A 23,083-nucleotide genomic window follows, 5' to 3' on the forward strand; every position below is an offset into this window, starting at 1 on the left:
TAAGTCACTTATTAGTTTTGTGTTGGTTCATTTTTTGTGGGGGTTTTTTGAGTTGGTTTTTGTGTGGGATGTTCAGCACTATTAGTGTTCTGGGGTCGTGAACGTGCAGGCTGTCTGGAGCATAGAAAGGACCCAGGTGACTTTATGTTAGTCTGTTAGTCTTTCTTTTTTATTTCTTTTGGTTTCACCTCCCAGGGTTTGATGGGACGGTCCTCTGGGGGTGATGGGGTGGGTAATTGGGTTGTTTTTCTTTTTTGTTTTTTTTGTTTTTGTTGTGCCCTGTCTTCTCCTCTGGCCCCAGCCGTGTGAGCCGTAGGTTGTCGGCGTTGCTGGGGTGGTGCAGTTTGGTTGTGCTGGGCGTTTCCCAGGTCACCTCTGCACCCGGGAGGGGGGGGGGGGGGGGGGTTTGGGGTATTTTTTTTTAATTCCCTTTGCAACCTCCAGCCTTGGCGCGCCTCTGGTTTGGTTGCTTGTGTTTGTCTTTTTTGTTTTATGACTAAACAGACTCTAAACATGGTCGGACAAAGGCTGACCGCACAGGTTCAAGAACTCCTGGCCACACCTGTGCAAATTGAATGACAGAAACAAAGGCAAAGATGCAGTCAGAGGAGAAGACGTCAACAGTTCTGTTAGATGAAGATTCAGTTGGAAGATGAATGCAGATATGGTTTCCAGCCATGGTCCCTGGAGGGGGTGTTTTTCCTGGGCCAGGTTTGTGTGGTCGCCGGGAGGCCGTGAGGGTGGGGTGCTGTTGTGTGGCTGGGGTGCCTGGCTGGCTTTTGTTTCTGTTTTCTGTCTTTCCTTCCAGGTGGCATGCGTTCAGGACTGAGTGGCTGATGTGTGGCTGAGTTATCAGGACCTCACCCTGATCACCTGAGGCTTGTCATGTGCAGCTCGTCAGGACTCTCAGCTGTGGTGCATCTGTATGGATTGGGGCATGGTTGCATTTAAGTCTGGAGTACACAGTGTGTATTTGCCAGAGACTCGACCTTGTGACCAGACGGGTGAGATCGACGTTTGGAGAACCATCTCATCATTATGGACGCAGAGACCGTACCAGGTTTGATGCCATGGTCTGTGAAAGAGGAGGGGGTAAGGTCTCACGCTCGTCAGCACACTTCCTGAGGTACTTTAGGTTTTGTGACTAACATGAGTACAGTCAGTAGATGTGGTGTCCCTCACACCTTATTATATTGAGCTGTTATGTTAGTCGTTTAATCAGTTTCCACTGCAGTGGAGAATTGAACTGGGTGTTCCATGCCTGCAGGGTGGGAAGCTGATTGGTGATTAAGCCAGGAAGTGTTTGCTGATTATGTACACCTTTGAGTGGTCTCTCTGTGTATGGAGTGGTGGACTCACATTATGGTTTCTTCTTTCACAGACTCGGTTGGTCGCGGCCACCTGGGGGGTGTCGGCGGGGTCCTTGGGTCCGAACTGTTCTGGCTCCGGACCGTTTGTGCTGCTGGGAGCGCACCGTTTTTCCACCTCGCCAGACCGCGCACTTATTGGTTATTACTTGAGCACTCACTGTTATGTCATTAAATTCTGTTATCCTTTGAACCGTGCTCTGTTTCCTTTATGCTGGGTCCTAATGTCAAACGCTGGGTCGGTGCTCCGACTGCGTCCGACACATAACAAATTCTTTATTTAGACTAGTCAGCTCATTTTATTTTCTGGTGATACACACTTTACTCATTTCCATTAAGTGTAGTTTTAATTCACTTCTTTAAATTGCAATTTAGAGGCTAATGGAAACATGCCTAATGGCACGTTGCAGAATCTGACCTCAGTTTTAACTGACTGGACTCTGAGGCGCCCTGGAGCTGCACATTGACGTATTTAAGTGAATGAATAGCTAACAGCAAGTCTGCCACCTGCTGGCGATCCTGCTGGACTGCATGTTGGATGAAAACCAAACCAGCAATTTTTACCCTTCCCATTATCACGTCTCCTGCAGGATATTTTTAGGATAAAATGTCTGAAAATATTATAAATAAATGCGCACGCAATGCTCAAATACACTTTACATTTCATGTATAAAGCTCATAATTGAATTTCTTTTTGTTTTTGACCAGTTCCAAAACTGAAAAATGGGGGGCAAAATCCTTAATCCCTACGTTGGTCCTGATGTGCAGTTGAGCACGTTGTATGTCAGCATACTAACACATACGTGTGTGTGTGTGAGAGAGAGAGAGAGATAATGGGTGGATGTAAGGCATCATTGTAAAGCTTTTCCTGCATTCATTCATCTTAAAGCATTTTAAAATAGTTATTGAAGTGAATGCACTGGGACTCAGGGACGGCGTGTTCATATATCTGGAGTCTGTAAAATTGTGTGTGATCAATGAGTTAAAACAAGTCAAAACCATCAGAAAAGCAAAAGCAAGTAAATCATGAAGTTGAAATGTTTAATTTTTGTTTAATGATCAAAAAAGTTGAATCATTTTTCATTGTTTGGGCTGTAATATGTATTCGATGTGTGTTTTGTTCTGCACTCTAAAAAAGGAGCCACTGTCTCAACCAGAAAAATTGATGTAACAATTTGCATAGATTTTTTTTAAGTTGTTTAAATTTAGTTATTTCAACTTTCAACTGAGTTAATGCCACAAGACTTCTCTAGTTAAGTTGAAATAACTTTAAAAAATCTATGCAAATTGTTGGATCACTTTTTTCTCATTGAGACAGCGGTTCATGTTTTAGAGTGTGGGATTTAGTGAAGTTCCATCGTGTTGGAGGTTCTGCATTTCTCAGATGTGAGAAAAGATGTTTATTCATGAAGTTGTTTTTCTTCTAGCTACTCCTCTTTTCTTCTTTCTCCTCATCTCTGGTCTGATTTAACAGCTTGAGTGCAAGAAAGATTCAGATCGGCGATTCTCCTCCTTCGGTTTCATCTCCTGATGCTTTTCCAGAAATCAGAAATAATAACCTGTTAACTCTCCTTTCTGATTTCCTGACATGTTTCTGATTTATGACTTAATAATTCTGTTTTTCTAGATGCTTTTCTTCTTTTTGCTAAATGAAATGAATCGATTCCTCCAGTGTGTGACCAATAAATTTCTTTCTCCTACAGATGAGCTCCTTCAGCACGAGGGCACTCACGCTGCTCTCCACGTTTTTCGGGGCCTGCAGTTTGCTGCTGGTGGGCGTGGCCGTGTCGACGGACTACTGGCTGCTGATGGAGGAGGGAATTGTCCTGCAGCAGAACCAGACCACCGAGGTCAAGATGGCGCTGCACTCCGGGCTGTGGAGGGTCTGCTTCGTGGCAGGTCACCGACACTTTAACCGCATTCTGCCAGCATGTCAAGACTTAGTGCCCTTTCACACATAACACGATTGAAGCCGACTGGCGCACGAAGGAGGAATTGAATGTCATTCGTGAAAAATCTGAGCCACCTCAAATACCTCGTACACCTGTCACCACAACCATTCGACCACATAAGCGGCTGAAAGACAGCGAATGCCCCGCTAGTGCCCATTCGACCCCTCTGAGATTCTAGGTGCCACACACAAACATCCAACACTGATCGCTGGTCACTTAGAAAAGGTGGGGCTATTCATGCTTCGCTCATGATAGTAGACAGCAGATGACCACATTTGACCTGTTTGTGGAAAATGCCTAAGTGTATCACGAGATGTCATTGCCCCCCCCCCCCCCAAACACAACTGGCTTATGGAGTGTGTCGTCGCTCTCCCCCTCCCCCCAGCACACACACACCATGAAATTCAACATTGTCAGCTGTGGCTGAAGGTCCCGGAGTCCAGTCGCTGTCCAGCGCAGTGCGCTGCTGGAGCAGCTGACAGCTGTGTACTGCAGCTCAGCTGGAGAACATGCAGTGCACATGTGTGGGCGGGCACTCACGCCCTCAGGAGGACCGGCCAGCATCTGAGCGCGCAGCACGATGTGAAGCCGGTCAGGCCGGCTGATGTCACTTCCACCACGTAAATTATAGTTTACATGACAGACAGAAAGAGTCGAGATTAAATAAAACAAATAAGGATGAAGGCATGAACTCATTCTTGTGTGATCGCTTTGCTCATATGCTTTGCTGTGGACATACGGCGCCTGTCAGCTGACCACAGACTGTCAGCTGGACGTGACCATACATGCAAGGTGTTAAATTACAAACACAGGCATCAGACAGACGCAGGACAAACACATAATAATCCATACATAAATTTCAAATCACAGAACAAAGCAACAGAGAGTGAGCCTTTATTTTCTGTGAGCTGGTCGAGATCTGCTAAGAAGTGCCCTGTGACATGCAGCTGTTCAGATATCTGTGCTCGCAAGTCACAGCTGGAGAACACCTACACTGGCTTGTAGGATATGACATCGCATGACTGTACCGTGAGGTGCTGACGTCAGCTTGCTGTCCTCTCATGGAAATAAAAGACATATCGCTTCAGCTGACCGCCGTGTCAGTGCACCGCAACGCTGGTGAATATCGTGCCATGCAGGCAATCACCCCACTGGACACCCCCGCAAGGCGCCTGTCACTGTGGGATTTCCCCACATTGTAATAATTAAAACGCATATCACATTTGCAGTGGATCATTGTGCACTGGACACGCCATGCCGGTTGCATATGTTCATGACGCGAGAGCCGGCTCTTCACGAGATGGGAGCTGACTCTTCATGAGACAGGAGCTGGCTGGCTCTCCATGAGACGAGTGCATCAGGTAATTCATGTAAAACATAAAAGGGAAAACAGTAATCTGTCATTTCATTACTTCCTGGTGTACGTCTAGGTGGAGGCTAAATCCGCTCTTTGTAACAGGAATTAAGTATTATGAATTGTGGTGTTTTTTTTTTTAAAGTTTTCCTCCGCTGCTGTGTGCGCAATTTTCCACATGCTCACACTGTTTTCATGTGCGCGCACACGAGCATTCACAAAACCATTGCCGTAGTATCGTCCACACCTGTCTGAACATACATCCCTCCCGACAGCAGGTGGAATGTTTTGCAGTTCCCCATTTCGTTTTTGGTTTGCGGATTTTCTTCCGGTTTCTGTCTTTCGTGTTATGTGTGAAAGGGCCCTTAGAAAGATCATCTTTTTACTTTTTAATCCACTCTGTGTCTCCATCGACAAGTGAATGTTAATCTGGATCAGGATCCTGATTTGTTACAGTGATCTAAAATATACATTTTTTTTCTGTTATTTAGTTAATCTTGGTGCAAAGTTCTAGTTCTTGGTGATGAACAGCAGAATATCTCAAAACATTATCAAAGTAATTAAATGAAATTTTGTAAGAAGGGAGAATAGATTAGATGTTTCATAGAGGATATATTTCAGGATTTTAGGCAGTTTCAAAAATTACTTGACTGCATCTAGCTTGACTACGGAACCAGGGACAGGTCACTTAAAGTGATATTTTTTTCTGGCCATGATAATTTGTACGGACATTTTCCTTTAACTGAGCCCACGAATGAATAAAATGTGCTCTCAAATTAATAAAACGTGCGCACGTTTTCTTGGCCATGATAATTCGTGCATACGTTTTAATAGCCGTGATCATTCGTGCGCACGTTTTTCGTTAATCGAGCCCTCGAATTAATAAAAAGCGCTCACGTTTTCCTTTAATTGAGCCCTCATTAATACAACGAGTGCACATTTTCCTTTCATTCAAAATGAACTCCATAATATGACCTAAATTGTCACCCTCACAACAAGGAGACGCTTCGCCCTTAGCATCCTTTTTAATGTGCTTAAACTCCAGATGATGCCATGCTGGGCAGCTTGTTCTCTATATGTCCTTTTGCGCCCAAACCATGATGATACCCTGACCAGATCCGTTTCTAATGGGGAAATGTATTACACTGTCTCCTGCATGGTTTGTTGGCTAATAGCCAACATTTATGTGTCATGGCAATATTGAGTACACGTTTTACAAATTGTGGCCATGTTTAGGTAGATCATGGCTTTGTTTTACTCAAACGATGCTTAAAACGTGCGCACAATATAATAAAACATGCACACAATATAATAAAACAAGTGTACAATATAATAAAACGTGCGCACAATATAATAAAATGAGCGCACAATATAATAAAACATGCGCACAATATAATAAAGGTGCGCACAATATAATAAAACGTGCACACAATATAATAAAATGTGTGAACAATATAATAAAACGTGCACACAATATAATAAAATGTGTGAACAATATAATAAAACGTGCGCATAATACAATAAAATGTGCACACAATATAATAAAATGTGCGCACAATATAATAAAACGTGTGCACATTCTCTCCACATGCAAAACATTTTGCAGTGACGCTTCCAGGGCTCCATACTTGACAAACAAATCTGCATATTTGTGCTATTAACCCTTTGAGCCTTAGGCAATTTCTGTGTTTTTATTTGTTTATTATTTTGCTTCATCACATGTTTACCTGCTGTTGTCACATTTTCACTGTACCTGCAAGTTCTGCACCTTGAAGGTAGAACTGAAAAAATGTCTAATGCAGTATCACACAGTTACAATGTCATGAATGATAAAAGATGAAACATAAGTGGTTGATCATTTACTTTACGAAAATTGGAAAAATAAGTCAATCTGTAAAACATTTAAGGAAAAACCAAAAGGGGAGGGGGGTATTTCTTGGTCTGTTTTCTCTCTCTCTCTCTCTCTCTCTCTCTCTCTCTCTCTCTCTCTCTCTCTCTCTCTCTCTCTAGGGGAGGGGGGTATTTCTTGGTCTGTTTTCTCTCTCTCTCTCTCTCTCTCTCTCTCTCTCTCTCTCTCTCTCTCTCTCTCTCTCTCTCTCTCTCTCTCTCTAGGGGAGGGGGTATTTCTTGGTCTGTTTTCTCTCTCTCTCTCTCTCTCTCTCTCTCTCTCTCTCTCTCTCTAGGGGAGGGGGGTATTTCTTGGTCTGTTTTCTCTCTCTCTCTCTCTCTCTCTCTCTCTCTCTCTCTCTCTCTCTCTCTCTCTCTCTCTCTGTCTCTCTCTCTCTCTGCCTGAGCCTGCAGTTCAGTCTAAGATTTGCAGAATTTTTTTGTCACATGACTTGGTCTCAGCTGCAGCATTGCAGCATTAGGATTTATTTATTTATTTTTACTGCATCTGAATTTTGAAAATGCTTATTCGTGCACATTTAAGTGAGATGCGAAGAATGATGTGATTTTGATGGTTATTTTTCCTGATGAAAGCACTGGGAGCATGATTAATTCAGGGACCATTGGAAAGTTGATGTCCTTACGGTGTGTATTTGCAGTTTTGAGCTATGATAAATGGAATCATGTAATTTTAGGAAAACATGCCTTTTGAAACCCGTCGGTGGGTTGTGCAGTTTAAAGGTTTAGTATTGATAAGTCTGATTATGTACAAATGTCGCTCCAGACAGCAACAAATGAACACTTTCAGCATATCACATAGACCATTTATATTTCAAACCCATATGTTATATTTTCAAACCCGTATTCATATTAAAATACCTAAACATGATTTTAAACACACTTTGTGGAAGAGATTTTCCAGCCTTGGCAGAAGTGTGCACTTGGAGTCCCTGTATAGCTTTACGCTTTCATGCACATACTCAAATAAACAAACATAAAGAAGAGAACATACTGGAATCAGAGATCTTTGTTTTTCTGGTCATGTGACCTGCTACACGATGTCGGAAGAAATAAAATGCAATTTGTCTTTTCTGAAACTTTTCATGTCATTTAGTTTTTCCTCTTAATGATTCATTTGTTGTAAATATTATAATATTGTTCAGAATAAGTCTCATCATGAGGATCTCTGCTTTGTTTCCCCCCTCAGGACCTGAGAATGGCCGATGTGTGGCCTCGGAATATTTCACCGAACCAGAGGTCGAGATCACGACAGAAAATACAGCAAACATACTCAGTAGGTCTCATTCTGGCAGCGGGGAAAAAATGTCCAATTGGAACAATAATTTAAAAAATCCCAGCAGTAAATTCAAATGATGAAATGCAAAATAAAGATTAATTTCTGACTTGAATCACCAGATACTTGTGTGAGTACAAACAACACGTGTTATTACTGAGGCAGTAATCTCAGAAAATGTGAACTTTCACTTATTCACTCATATTTTTAATGATCTAAATCACTTTTTAATCTCACAACTTTAACAATAAAAAATCACTTTAATCCCATTACTTCAAAATTGAAATTATAAAATACTGTTTTAAGATTAAGATTGAAATTTTTTTTATAACTATATCTTGTTTGAATGATCAGCAAGCTTTTATGTAAAGTTGAAATTTAATGAATTTTCATGACATATTTTTAAATATAAACCAGTTTTTATTTTTATCTAATAATTTTTACTTTACAAAGCCAAAATTCTGACATTTATTTACAAATTATAAAATTTAGTCCTTTATTCAATATTCTTAAATGAAAATTGTGAACAGTCTGATTTTTACATCATGAATTTGACTTTAAAAAGGAAAATTTGTCATAATGATTTTAATATTGTATCATAATTTCAACATTAAAATGTTGAACTGAAGGCATCTCAAAGAGTGAGTTTCATTTTTCTTTATTTTATTTTACCTATTGCAAAAAAGTTTTAAGTTTTTTTATTTCACGTTTAAATTATGAATTCTGAACTTTTTGTCATATTTTTTTATTTAATCATCAAATCTTTCTTTTTGGGGGGGGGGGGCTGTTATGATGTTAATTTCCTAGGCTGATTACATTTTATTCTATACATTTTGCAAAAGTAGAAAATATTAAATTGATAGTTAAATGTAGAAACTGTTCCAACAGACTTTTTTGTGTTCTGTTCCTGATTATTTCAAGACCAAAATCCTGTAGTGAGAGAAACCGGCAAAAAAAACCTGAAAATTGCAAATTTTGGTTATTTATTTTATTTTTTTATTTATTGTCAGTTTAACATTTTGATATTACTAGCACAAAGAAAACATTTTGTTGTTGTTGCTGTGTGTGTCACCTTATTCTTTTTCTGCAGAAATGGTTCGAACAGCAACGCCCTTCCCCATGGTGTCGCTGCTCTTTGTCTTCACTGCCTTCATCATCAGTAACATCGGACACATCCGGCCACAGCGCACCATCTTGGCCTTCGTTTCTGGAATATTCTTCATATTGTCAGGTAGCATGCCTGGGAAAACACGGGATGCGAGAAAAGCTGTTGAGCAGTACCACGGTCCAGTGACAGGTTTCTCTGAGGGTTTAGAACCACACAGTCACTGCGCAGCATTCTGACACCTCAACATATCTTCACAGTTACTGCTGTCGTGCCACTGAGCAAGGCACACACCTCTGTGAGAACATAGAGGTCCGCACCGGCAGCTCCACACGCTGACCTGTGATCTTAAATATGTTAAAAAGCAGCAGAGCAGAAGACGTTAATGTTAAAGCGACGGTTGCTCAGTGTGCGGACGTTCTCCCACCTGACGGCCCGTCAGATGTTTCCATGTTCTTGCTTCTGGCTCAGCAGTGAATGGGATTTAATCCCTAATAATTGCTCTCCACTGAGGCGGCTGCAGGACAGCAGTGCCTTCGTGTTCCTGTGCAGGCGTCAGGTAAAATGTCTGGACTTAAACCACTTTGACAGTGATTCTGTTCCCTGCAGAGATTCAATAATGAGGTCAATGGATTTCTTGAGGGTGACTCCTTTTTGTACTGAGCACCAACTTCATCATTATTTCACTGGAGTTCTGGCCACGTGACATCATTTCTGCTTCCACCATGCAGGTGAAACCCTGAAATCCTGAAAGGGTTCGACACATGGAGCAAAGGTCACACAGGCCGGGAGATGAACCTGTGGATGCTACAAAACAGTGGCGGCTCCAGAGATATTTTTCTGCAGGTGCTATGGGGGAGCTTGGTATTTTTATGAGGGGGCTATGAAATAAGGGCTTGTGTGTCACGGCGGCTCTCTGCTACACCTCTGCCACATTCATAGGCATGCGTGCACATAGCCACCACTAATGACATACAGAATGAACAAACTCAAACACAAGCCTAGGCTACAGTTCAATACAAATATTTACAGACCTCCACATGTATATAGTATATTATATATATATATATATATATATATATATATATATATAATATATTAGTATATTATATACTTATTGGGCGGGTAGGGAGAGTTCCCATGGGATAAAAAAGCTTTTCAACCTACCATCCCTGGTTCTCAAGACCAGGCACCTAAGTGGCTCTACAATACTATTCTGTTTTACTCTTCCTTTTTAGATATTTAAATATACCTTAGTACACTAGCGACACTGGAGTTGCGCCAGGAAGGGCATCCAGCGTAAAACGTGCCAAATATCAATGCAGATCTGGTTGTATCCACTGTGGCGACCCCTAACACAAAAATGGGAGCAGCCGAATGGACAACCAACCATACTAGCCTAGTTCCACCTTAGAATTTGAATATAATATATAAGCTATACCTTACTGAATTTTCATGTAGTCTATAGCCTCAGAGAAAAAATGCCAACAGCAGGCAGAGGAAAAAAAAATCTTTCACCTACCACTGATGTCTTCATAACAGCACAATGCACCTGTTGTTGTTGTTAAGAGCAAAAGCATCAATGATTTGGTTCCTGTCCAGAGGCCCTGTTCTCTGAGGGATAATTGCCAGGAGTGACACCAGGTCACTGGTTTGTCTGTGCCTACAGCTGTTCCTCAGGTAGTTCTTTAGGTGACAGAGACTTCACTTCTTTCCAGTTCCACTCATGGATATTTGGGCAGCAAAAACTGAACTCTGATGAGAATGAGAATTCTGATGAGAGTACAAAACAGAAACACATTACACCTATACTCCATAACCTTCAAAGGCTCCAATACATTCAAAACAGTGTAGCTAGAATTCTGATGAGAGTACAAAACAGGAACACGTTACACCTATACTCCATAACCTTCACTGGCTTCCCATCACCTACAGAATCCATTTTAAGATTGCTCTCGTCACCCACAAATGCATCCATGGCAATGCCCCCACATACCTCAAAGACCTTCTCATTCCCCGTACATCTTCCTGTTCCCTCCATTCATACAGCACTAATCTTCTCCATCTCCCTCGCACCAAGCTTCACACAATGGGAGACAGGGCCTTCTGTTCAGCTGACCATTAGAGGGCTTCACAAACTGTGGAAGCTTTTAAAAAAGCCTCAAGACATACCTGTTTATGGCCTCTCACAGGTCTCAATAATTTGAATCTGTTACATCTTAGTCTTTTTTATTGTTCTATTTTATTATTTTATTTTGGTTTTAGTTTATTCTGGTGACTGTTTTTTATCTTAAGATTTTCTGTTTTTATTCTCTTATTTATCCTTGGTTTTATTTTATATTTTTGTCCTGTAGCACTTTGAGATTTTTATTAATAAAAGGTGCATTATAAATGAATTTATTATTGTTATGACATTGTTGAATGTCATGTCATTGAACGTCACATTACAATCATTTTGTGTAAAACAATGAGTTCTGTAGATTAATGTTTATTTTCTTTTATGAGTGGAATATTTATCTAATCACATAAATCTGAAAATGCCAGAAGTGTCCTACTGTGGAAAACTGAAAGGATGATGTCATCGCCCTGCCTCTGTAACATGTTAACAGTGTAACTTAATGGTCTAATTTAGCATATTTTTTCTTCTTGTTGGTGGTGGGACAAAGTGCCGGCATCCTCCAGCCCAATCTGAGAAACTCGCCCAGAGCAGACAAACACTGAGGGGCTTCTTTAAAGACTCTTAAAAAAAAAAAAAAACCTTAAAAAACCCTTAACAAGTATCTTCCATCATAATGAATTAACACATTTCCAAACGTCATCTTCCAAAACAAGACTGTCATGTAGAGAACAGTTTTTATCTGTGATGATTAATCCTGGCAACAGGTCAGATTAAAAGAGTTTATTTAATCCGTGAGCTGAGCTGGCTTCTAGTGTTTTAGCTTTTGTTGTTAGCACCACGTCATCTTCTCCATTTTTTGTAGAAGCGTTACAGTGCCACATACAGGCATGGCATATGTACTACAGCATTTTCACTGGATCTGTGAGACCAGAGATATTTCTTGAATGGAACACATTGAAGATGACAAAGAAAAAGATTGTATAGCAGAAGTTCAGCTTCAATGTAGACAAGGCCTTAAAAACGTGGGATGAAATTAAATTAAAATAATAAATGAGGAATTATTTTCTTGGGGGTGCTATGGGGGTGCTATGACGAATCCAGGGGGAGCTCTAGCACCCTCTAGTGCCCCCCCCCCCCCCCCCCCCGTCCTGCCTGTGCTAAAAATCATTCTGCAGCATTCAAACCAGAAACCCTTCAGCTGCCTCATGAGATACTTTAGGAGATTCAAATGGAGATCGACTTTAAGATGTAGCATGTTTTTGCCAATAATTTCCTGCTGCTCCTGGGTTGTCACTCATCAGAAGAAGTCCTTGTTTAAGAAAGAAAGAGAGTAAAAACACATAACGCTTCCTGTTTTAAACACACTACAACAGGCCACATTTATATGGTTTTTATTCCCCACCTGGGGATCTGGGATCATGTGGAGATACACCTGAACCTCTTCCAAATCTCTACCTACCTCATAGCAGGTGTTTATCTCCATCCTCAGACCACTGTGAGTCATTGTGAGGGGAAACATTTAGTAATAAACATATGATGGTAGTGGTGACTTCAAATGAGAAATTTGAGTATTTTTTAGTGAGCCTTGGTTATCAAGGGTAACCAGGGTGCACATATGCTGGACGTCACTGACTGTCGTCAAAATGTCATGAGCAGTGGACACTGGAACACAGGGAGGATTACACCCACTGCGATGGGCTAAAGGCTTTTGGGTGTGTCCTATCGTGAGACGTCTCACTCTCACTTTTTGGAGAATCGGGGTTGGTTAAGTAACTCACTGTTTTGTTCACATATTAGATCAGATCAGATTAGACAGAACTTTATTAATCCCTTGGTAAGACTCCCTCAGAGAAATTGAGGTTCCAGCAGCATTGTATAGCAGCACACAGGTTAAGAAGTACACAGAGCATCAAAAGTTGTTTTGTTGTCCATTCGGCTGCTCCCGTTCTCTTTGGGGTTGCCACAGCGGATACAGCCAGATCCGTATTGGTATTCGGCACATGTTTTATGCCAGATGCCCTTCCTGATGCAACTCTAGTTTTACCTGGAGAAACACACACAACCACTGGTGTTCCGAAGAGGTCTTCCATCCAAGTACTAACCAGATTCTTCAATGCTTAGCTTCTGACGCAGAGCAGACCAGCTGCAGAGTATCGGAAGTGAAAGTTTTAAAAAAAAAAGTCTGAAAAGTTGCATTTTCACTTTTTTTAATGTGTTTGCTTCACTGATGGTCAGTGATGACAGAATTGTGGTGTCTGGTTTTATGATGGTCCTGGATCAAGGTCCAGATTATCAGTGACTGCCTGGACGTGGGCATCTGAAGTGTATTTCACAATCAGAATCAGCTGTGTTGTCCAAGTATATACAGTAGTGTTCAGAATAATAGTAGTGCTATGTGGCTAAAAAGATTAATACAGGTTTTGAGTATATTTCTTATTGTTACATAAGGTACTAGTAGATTCAGTAGATTCTCACAAATCCAACAAGACCAAGCATTCATGATATGCACACTCTTAAGGCTATGAAATTGGGCTATTAGTAAAAAAAAAAGTAGAAAAGGGGGTGTTCACAATAATAGTAGTGTGGCATTCAGTCAGTGAGTTCATCAATTTGGTATGAATCAGATGTCTCCCATTTAAGGATGAAGCCAGCACCTGTTGAACATGCTTTTCTCTTTGAAAGCCTGAGGAAAATGGGAAGTTCAAGACATTGTTCAGAAGAACAGCGTAGTTTGATTAAAAAGTTGATTGGAGAGGGGAAACTTATACGCAGGTGCAAAAAATTATAGGCTGTTCATCTACAATGATCTCCAGTGCTTTAAAATGGACAAAAACAAATAGAGACGTGTGGAAGAAAATGGAAAACAACCATCAAAATGGATACAACCCCTGGCAATAATTATGGAATCACCGGCCTCGGAGGATGTTCATTCAGTTGTTTAATTTTGTAGAAAAAAAGCAGATCACAGACATGACACAAAACTAAAGTCATTTCAAATGGCAACTTTCTGGCTTTAAGAAACACTATAAGAAATCAAGAAAAAAAATTGTGGCAGTCAGTAACGCTTAGTTTTTTAGACCAAGCAGAGGGAAAAAAAATATGGACTCACTCAATTCTGAGGAATAAATTATGGAATCACCCTGTAAATTTTCATCCCCAAAACTAACACCTGCATCAAATCAGATCTGCTCGTTAGGCTGCATCTAAGAAGGAGTGATCACACCTTGGAGAGCTGTTGCACCAAGTGGACTGACATGAATCATGGCTCCAACACGAGAGATGTCAATTGAAACAAAGGAGAGGATTATCAAACTCTTAAAAGAGGGTAAATCATCACGCAATGTTGCAAAAGATGTTGGTTGTTCACAGTCAGCTGTGTCTAAACTCTGGACCAAATACAAACAACATGGGAAGGTTGTTAAAGGCAAACATACTGGTAGACCAAGGAAGACATCAAAGCGTCAAGACAGAAAACTTAAAGCAATATGTCTCAAAAATCGAAAATGCACAACAAAACAAATGAGGAATGAATGGGAGGAAACTGGAGTCAACGTCTGTGACCGAACTGTAAGAAACCGCCTAAAGGAAATGGGATTTACATACAGAAAAGCTAAATGGAAGCCATCATTAACACCTAAACAGAAAAAAACAAGGTTACAATGAGCTAAGGAAAAGCAATCGTGGACTGTGGATGACTGGATGAAAGTCATATTCAGTGATGAATCACGAATCTGCATTGGGCAAGGTGATGATGCTGGAACTTTTGTTTGGTGCCGTTCCAATGAGATTTATAAAGATGACTGCCTGAAGAGAACATGCAAATTTCCACAGTCATTGATGATATGGGGCTGCATGTCAGGTAAAGGCACTGGGGAGATGGCTGTCATTACATCATCAATAAATGCACAAGTTTACGTTGATATTTTGGACACTTTTCTTATCCCATCAATTGAAGGGATGTTTGGGGATGATGAAATCATTTTTCAAGATGATAATGCATCTTGCCATAGAGCAAAAACTGTGAAAACATTCCTTTCAAAAAGACACATAGGGTCAATGTCATGGCCTGCAAATAGTCCGGATCTTAATCCAATTGAAAATCTTTGGTAGAAGTTGAAGAAAATGGTCCATGACAAGGCTCCAACCTGCAAAGCTGATCTGGCAACAGCAATCAGAGAAAGTTGGAGCCAGATTGATGAAGAGTACTGTTTGTCACTCATTAAGTCCATGCCTCAGAGACTGCAAGCTGTTATAAAAGCCAGAGGTGGTGCAACAAAATACTAGTGATGTGTTGGCGCGTTCTTTTGTTTTTCATGATTCCATAATTTTTTCCTCAGAATTGAGTGATTCCATATTTTTTCCCTCTGCTTGGTCCAAAAAAGTAACCGTTACTGACTGCCACAATTTTTTTTCCTGATTTCTTATAGTGTTTCTTAAAGCCAGAAAGTTGCCATTTGAAATGACTTTAGTTTTGTGTCATGTCTGTGATCTGCTTTTTTTCTACAAAATTAAACAACTGAATGAACATCCTCCGAGGCCGGTGATTCCATAATTATTGCCAGGGGTTGTAGAAGAATAACCCTAATGGCAAAGGCTGACTCATTGATCAGCTCCACAATGATCAAAGACAGTCTGGAGTTACCTGTAAGTGCTGTGACAGTTAGAAGACGCCTGTGTGAAGCTAATTTATTTGCAAGAATCCCAAAAGTCCCTCTGTTAAATAAAAGACGTGCAGAAGAGGTTACAATTTGCCAAAGAACACATCAACTGGCCTAAAGAGAAATGGAGGAATATTTTGTGGACTGATGAGAGTAAAATTATTCTTTTTGGGTCCAAGGGCTGCAGTTTGTGAGACAACCCCCAAACTCTGAATTCAAGCCACAGTTCACAGTGAAGACAGTGAAGCATGGTGGTGCAAGCATCATGATATGGGCATGTTTCTCCTACTATGGTGTTGGGCCTATATATCGCATACCAGGTATCATGGATCAATGAGACAATGACAATGACCCCAAGCTCACTAGTAAACAAGCAAAATCTTGGTTCCAAACCAACAAAATTAATGCCTCGCAGATGTGAAGAAATCATGAAAAACTGTGGTTATACAACTAAATACTAGTTTAGTGATTCACAGGATTGCTAAAAAAGCAGTTTGAACATAATAGTTTTTAGTTTGTAGCATCAACAGCAGATGCTACTATTATTGTGAACAGCCCCTTTTCTACTTTTTTTACTAATAGCCCAATTTCATAGCCTTAAGAGTGTGCATATCATGAATGCTTGGTCTTGTTGGATTTGTGAGAATCTACTGAATCTACTGGTACCTTGTTTCCCATGTAACAATAAGAAATATACTCAAAACCTGGATTAATCTTTTTAGTTACATAGCACTACTATTATTCTAAACACTACTGTATGCACCTACAGAGAATTTGACTCTGGTTTAGCAAAGTTTGTTGTACTTGCATGCAAAAGGCAGTATACAGTAATGTACAGTTATGATGTGCGGGATGTGTGTTTGTCTGTGTGTGCAGGTCAGCTACATGTTTGTGCAATAGATGTTACAGAAGTACAAATAGTTATTTGAGTGATATGTATTTGAGTGTTTTGTGTATTATTTGTCAGTGATAATGTGTTCATCAGGGTAACAGCCTGTGGGAAGAAACTGTTCTTGTGTCTGGTTGTTCTTGTGTTGATCTAGCGGGTCCCAGAGGAAACAGGCTCTATGTTTTTGTATATAGTAAAACTTGTGGCATTCAGTTCTCCGGGTCATCGGCCTTTGCAGTCCAGAGACGTCTGGGAAGCATTTATGGAGTCATGAGATTGCTGGCCAGAGGTGTTTGTTGATGCTGCTATCTTTGCAGGAGAACGATGGTCCAAATCATTCAGGTCCTGGTGCTTCCCATCTTACCCTGTAGTTGTGAGACTTGGACTCTAACCAGTGACATAAGGTGACAACTGAATGTCTTTGGTACCAGGTCTCTTTGGAGGATCCTTGGGTACTGGTGGAATGACTTTGTGTCAAATTACTTGTTACATGCGCTTTATTTCCACATAACTCTGTGTACGTATCCTTGATGACTGTGTACCAGTTTAGCATTTCATGTGTTTGATATATGTGCATAGCTTCTCCTTTTTGGCCCAGAATGTGCCTCAGCTACATTACAGGGGGGGGGATCAGTGGTGGGCACAGCTAACCAAAAAGATAGCTTTGATAACAGTTAATCAGCTAACTGAAAAGTTATCTTTTATGAAGCTGAACCAATAAACCACCCAAAAAATGATTGGAAGCTACAGCTTACCGTTAATTTTGTCTCCAGTACACTTGCAAATATACTCAACAAAAATATAAACGCAATACTTTTGGTTTTGCTCCCATTTTGTATGAGATGAACTCAAAGATCTAAAACTTTTTCCACATACACATTATCACCATTTCCCTCAAATATTGTTCACAAACCAGTCTAAATCTGTGATAGTGTGCACTTCTCCTTTGCTGAGATAATCCATCCCACCTCACAGGTGTGCCATATCAAGATGCTGATTAGACACCATGATTAGTGCACAGGTGTGCCTTAGACTGTCCACAATAAAAGGCCACTCTGAAAGGTGCAGTTTTGTTTTATTGGGGGGGGATACCAGTCAGTATCTAGTGTGACCACCATTTGCCTCATGCAGTGCAACACATCTCCTTCGCATCATCCGTGAAGAGAACACCTCTCCAACGTGCCAAACACCAGCGAATGTGATCATTTGCCCACTCAAGTCGGTTACGACGACGAACTGGAGTCAGGTCGAGACCCCGATGAGGACGACGAGCATGCAGATGAGCTTCCCTGAGACGGTTTCTGACAGTTTGTGCAGAAATTTTTGGTTATGCAAACCGATTGTTTCAGCAGCTGTCCGAGTGGCTGGTCTCCGACGATCTTGAAAGTGAACATGCTGGATGTGGAGGTCCTGGGCTGGTGTGGTTACACGTGGTCTGCGGTTGTGAGGCTGGTTGGATGTACTGCCAAATTCTCTGAAACGCCTTTGGAGACGGCTTATGGTAGAGAAATGAACATTCAATACGCGAGCAACAGCTCTGGTTGACATTCCCGCTGTCAGCATGCCAATTGCACGCTCTAATCATCTGTGCACTAATCATGGTGTCTAATCAGCATCTTGATATGGCACACCTGTGAGGTGGGATGGATTATCTCAGCAAAGGAGAAGTGCTCACTATCACAGATTTAGACTGGTTTGTGAACAATATTTGAGGGAAATGGTGATAATGTGTATGTGGAAAAAGTTTTAGATCTTTGAGTTCATCTCATACAAAATGGGAGCAAAACCAAAAGTGTTGCGTTTATATTTTTGTTGAGTGTACTAACAAGCTGATTTTGAGTTTAAACACCATGATCACTTCTGGTTGCGTCAAATGTGACCACAGACCCAAACAGTGAGTCAGCACATCCATCTTTGTGCACCCTGTCCACTGCCAGAAGCTTCTGTTTACTACATACCTTGCAACAGTGAAACAGGTAAGAAGAGCAACTAAGCTCAACTCGACACGCCCCAAAAAAATCATTATTCCTTAACAGCATATAGCCGTGTCACCGTGAGCCAGATGTCTTGGAAAGTAAAGCAGTTTTGACTTGTGGTTTTGATTTATAAAATAAAGTAATCCGGATAGAATAACTCCATTAATGTCAATTCTGTCATTTGTACAAAGTTAAAATATAACACATATCTTTTAATTTTAAATAATGCACCAATTCTAAAGTTTTGTGACAAACACAGACAGATGCCAAGGGGATTATGGGTAAAATGAGTCTCCGCTAACACTGATTGGTTGACTCATTCATTCTGGGTAAAAACCAACACATTAATGTGAGGTGTGTGTTGGTGTTTACATATAAATTTGCTTTTGTAAAATATGCTATTTTTTATGTTTAAAAAAGCCATTTGCAAAAGCTAAAAGTCAAGTTGTGATTAGACAACCATCTGATATAACCAGGGTCAAAATAAATAGAACACTGCTACCTACTGGCACCCAGATGCTCAGACCCTAACCCATAATCCTTTGCACGTCAGAGAGTTGCTGTGGTTATACAGCACAGAGAGAATCCACAATGACAATTATAAATTAACATTCTACAACCAAAATGCACATTTTAATTTATTTTAATCAGCTGCAGCAAGAGGCTACAACAACTCTCTGGCGCGCAAAGGATTATGGGTTAGGGTCTGAGCATCGGGGCGCCAGTAGGGGGCAGTGTTCTATTTATTTTGAGCCTGGTTATATCAGATGGTTGTCTAATCGAACTGTAGTGTGGCGAATACTGCCATGAACACGACTGGCCAGGAGTCTGAAAACTTGCTAAAACAAATATTCCAAATAAATAATCCGTGTCTGCTACATTTAAGATGTGTGGAACTTAATAAACGCAAACCAAATTTCAGATATCTTATGTATATTACTCTGGAACAGAGGACAGTGTTTGACATAAGCAAGATGTTAAAGAGCAAACTAGGAAGCAATTGGAAATAATGGAGAAGCAACCTGAGCTGCTTCTGGCATTTTTACATAAAACAAACACAATAACAATGTCTATAAGCCCAGAGAATATATTCACGAGAGTTTTAGGCGCAATATACAAAGGTTTTAATGCTGTTGTCCATGTGGAGCCTGATCAGAGCATCTCAAATGCATTTCTCCTGTTGTGAATGTACTGAGATTACCCATAATGCACTTTGTGGCAGCAAAGTCCACACTAAAACCTTATAAATTAGTGCATTACTTTAAAACTAAAACATATATCTGATATTTTCACTTTATAACCTTCAGAAGTGATGTTAATTTAAATAACTTGTCTAAATTTAGTTTGGTTAAAATTTTAACCATAAGTTAAAACTGTATGCCTCTGGATGACATGGGTGATATTGCCAGTGGGTCAATATGGGGGTTAAAAGAAATGTTTTTTCCTTTTCTGGGACCAGTTCGTTTTTGTCCCCAGAGGATAGAGTGGTTTCTCCTTGAACTAGCTGTTCTCTGTTTGCAGAGGATAGAACTCTACATCTACTACAAAACATTTAACAGGTAGGTACATTTGTACCATAGGTACTGATGTACCATCATGTCAGACTTCATAAATGTTTGTCACTGTTATGCTTTGTTGACCACGCCTGCAAAAATATGTTAGCAGGCTAAAATTATCACACCAGAATTTATCGGAAGATAATTAGTCCGCTGATGGTTTTCAAAATTATCTGAAAAGCTAATCTGATAATGCAAACATTAGCTTCGATAATTCGCGGATTAGCGGAACTGTACCCACTACTGGGTGGAATGAACATTTCTGAAATGTTTTGAAGAGACTGTACGTAGCATGTATCAGGAAGCTAGCTTTGGAAAGCTAAGAAGCTAGCATTTTTAATTACTAAACCAGTTTAGTGAATTGAGCACATTGTGAATATGAGTTAGGTTTTGCATCTGTATCACTAGTTTGTCAACTCTTGTTTTTGTCTCTGTATTGTTCAGTGCATGTATTCTACGCATGTAAATGATTCAAAAAGACTAAATGAGCATCTCATCACCGCCGTGTGTCTCTGCAGGATGGCAGGGTGGAATTTCCGGTCAGTTATCTTAATCTCTCGAATAGATCATGACATCATCTTGAGCTCCTTCTGCCACCCTGCCTCCTCAGGGTGGTTACACTCACAGATGCTATCTTAGCGTGGTGGACTGCTGACTGGATACACAAACAGACGTAACAACCACAGGTGTCATTATAGCTCCTGACCAAGCCGAGAGGCACCAAAAACAAGCCTGCACGACCTTACAAATAACAAAAGTATACATTTTTAAATATTTATAATGGCTAAATACACTGTACACACTATAAAACTCAGTGAGTTAGTTGAACTCAAACCATTTGAGGAAACAATTTGCCTTAAACCATTTGAATTTGCCAACTTAAAATAATTTTCAAAAATGTAATTGTTAAAGTTTTAATAACATAATTTATAGTTAATTAAACTTATGTAAATCTCGTTTATTTTTTTCAAATAAAAAGTGACAAATTTCTGCCTAAAAAATTTGCATTATATTTTGGATTAGATTTTTTGATGCATTCTTTGGTTTACTTGTTGACCCTGCCTTGTGTTGTTAGGACTCCGCTCATTCGCTCCCCTCGGGACGCAAACTCCCGATCTCCGGCATGAAAGTCAGACTCTCTAACCAGAAGGCTAAAACCCAGGGCTCTGGCCTTGTGACCAGAGAATCCTTTTGAGCTGTTGGGAGTGAGGTTTACTAACTACATCTGCACAGCGACACCTGCTGGCCTCTGTTACATAAACTCAATTAAAATGAGTGAATGGAATGCACTGGAAATACATCACCAACACTTAAAAGCCCAAAAACTTTAAATGCAATTAAAGGAACTGAGTTGTTATGACAACAATTCATTTTTGAGTTTGATTAATTAATGGAAATGAGTGACTATAACTTTTTTCAAAGTTTGAGTAACATTAATTTAATTATTGTATTAAGATGGAGTGTTCAGTTTAACAGTGCACACAAGTTAACCAATCAGCATGACCACCAGTGGTTGACCTTTGGCCAATTTGACCTCATATGGGCAATTAAAACTCACCTCCAAATGGCTGCCACATTTTGTGCAAACAGGAGTGAAGATGTGAGCCCAGTGACCTTGACCCTAATGGGTTCTTCTCGACAAGGGTGAGACAGAAGTCAGACTACCAGAGCAAGAATTGTAGCTGAGGAAGCTTCTGCGATTTGAAGCGAAATGTCCTTGTGTCAAGCAACCCAATCCAGTTGAAGATTCAAGCTTCTCTACTATCCTTTGGTAAAGTTGATGTTCATCCATTTTCTAAACCCACTTACTCCAGTTGAGGGTCAAGGGTGTGGGGGTCAGGGGATGCTGCCAGTTGCTTAGGCAATTGTAGACCCCACCTACATATGTGTGCCAAAGGTTGTAATTTAGATTTTTGACCCTAATGACCTTTACCTTTGCCTTAAGGGAAGTTCTTGGGTTAATGTCATCCACATGTGATGTTTGGTGGAAATTGGGAAAGGACCTGAGAAGTAGAGGTGGGCGGATCGATCCTAATATTGGTAATATAAATACCAACGTTGGTATTGATATTGAACAATCCTTGTGTAAAAAGATCAATACTCAAGCTTTTTTTTCTCTCCTGCACGCACTGACTGCTGTGCACGCAGATTCATCAAAATCTACTCTCTGTCTGTAAGAGCAGCGCTGCACTGAGTCACACAACACGGAGCAGCGCACCCTTGTATTGTGGTTTGTCATCCCTCTACCTCAGGAGATTTTAAGTTGTGTTGAGTGATATTTTTTTAAACAAATGTTGATTGTGATACTAAAGTATTTTGTTGTCACATACAATGTTTGGCGAAATTCTATCCTAGGTCTTTTGGATCCTTTGGATCTATGAAGCTTAAATATGAAAAAGTATCGGTATCGGCGATACTAGGCCTGTATTTACTTGGTATCGGATCAATACCAAAATTCCCGGTATTGCCCACCTCCACTGAGAAGTGTCAAGGAATAAAAAGAATGTTTCTGAAACTAGTATGATGTATACACTTCATGTATTCTTTATTGTACTTTGCAGTACATTTTGCAGTGTCAGAAGTGCACAGTGTAATTCTGCTGCTGTTATTGACGGCTTTGGGCGTCTGTAAGGGCAGTTTGTGTTTTCATTCCCATAAAGTTTCACTGCTACTTAACGCTGCAGAACATAGAGCAGATCCTGACCCTTAGATCTTCTTGGATCAGATCTGATTCTCCGTTGCTGTCATTCCAGTGTCTGGAATGACTGGAGAAGTCATTTTAACAGCTGTCGTCCTGTCAGGGGCTCCACCTGACCCACCTGACAGAGTCCACTTATCTTCCTTACCGATCAGCCAGTGGTTTTCCTGAAAGCTGTCAGTCAGTCAGCGTGCACCCTGAGGTGACAAAACTGTGTGTGTGAACCAG

The 23,083-nt window shown here is 40.5% G+C and overlaps 1 protein-coding gene across 1 annotated transcript in view; it reads left to right on the plus strand.

Moving 5' to 3' along the window:
• The window catches only part of cacng7a (calcium channel, voltage-dependent, gamma subunit 7a), an 81,755-nt gene that overhangs the window by 48,848 nt on the left and 9,824 nt on the right, over positions 1-23,083 (plus strand). Inside the window, exons 2-4 of the mRNA XM_034160190.1 lie at positions 3,071-3,266; positions 7,768-7,854; positions 8,945-9,085. Of these exons, the coding sequence (XP_034016081.1) occupies positions 3,071-3,266; positions 7,768-7,854; positions 8,945-9,085 (424 nt within the window). The remainder of the gene's footprint in view (positions 1-3,070; positions 3,267-7,767; positions 7,855-8,944; positions 9,086-23,083) is intronic.

The sequence above is a fragment of the Thalassophryne amazonica genome, chromosome 20 (assembly GCF_902500255.1).
Source record: "Thalassophryne amazonica chromosome 20, fThaAma1.1, whole genome shotgun sequence".
Lineage (NCBI taxonomy): Eukaryota > Metazoa > Chordata > Actinopteri > Batrachoidiformes > Batrachoididae > Thalassophryne > Thalassophryne amazonica.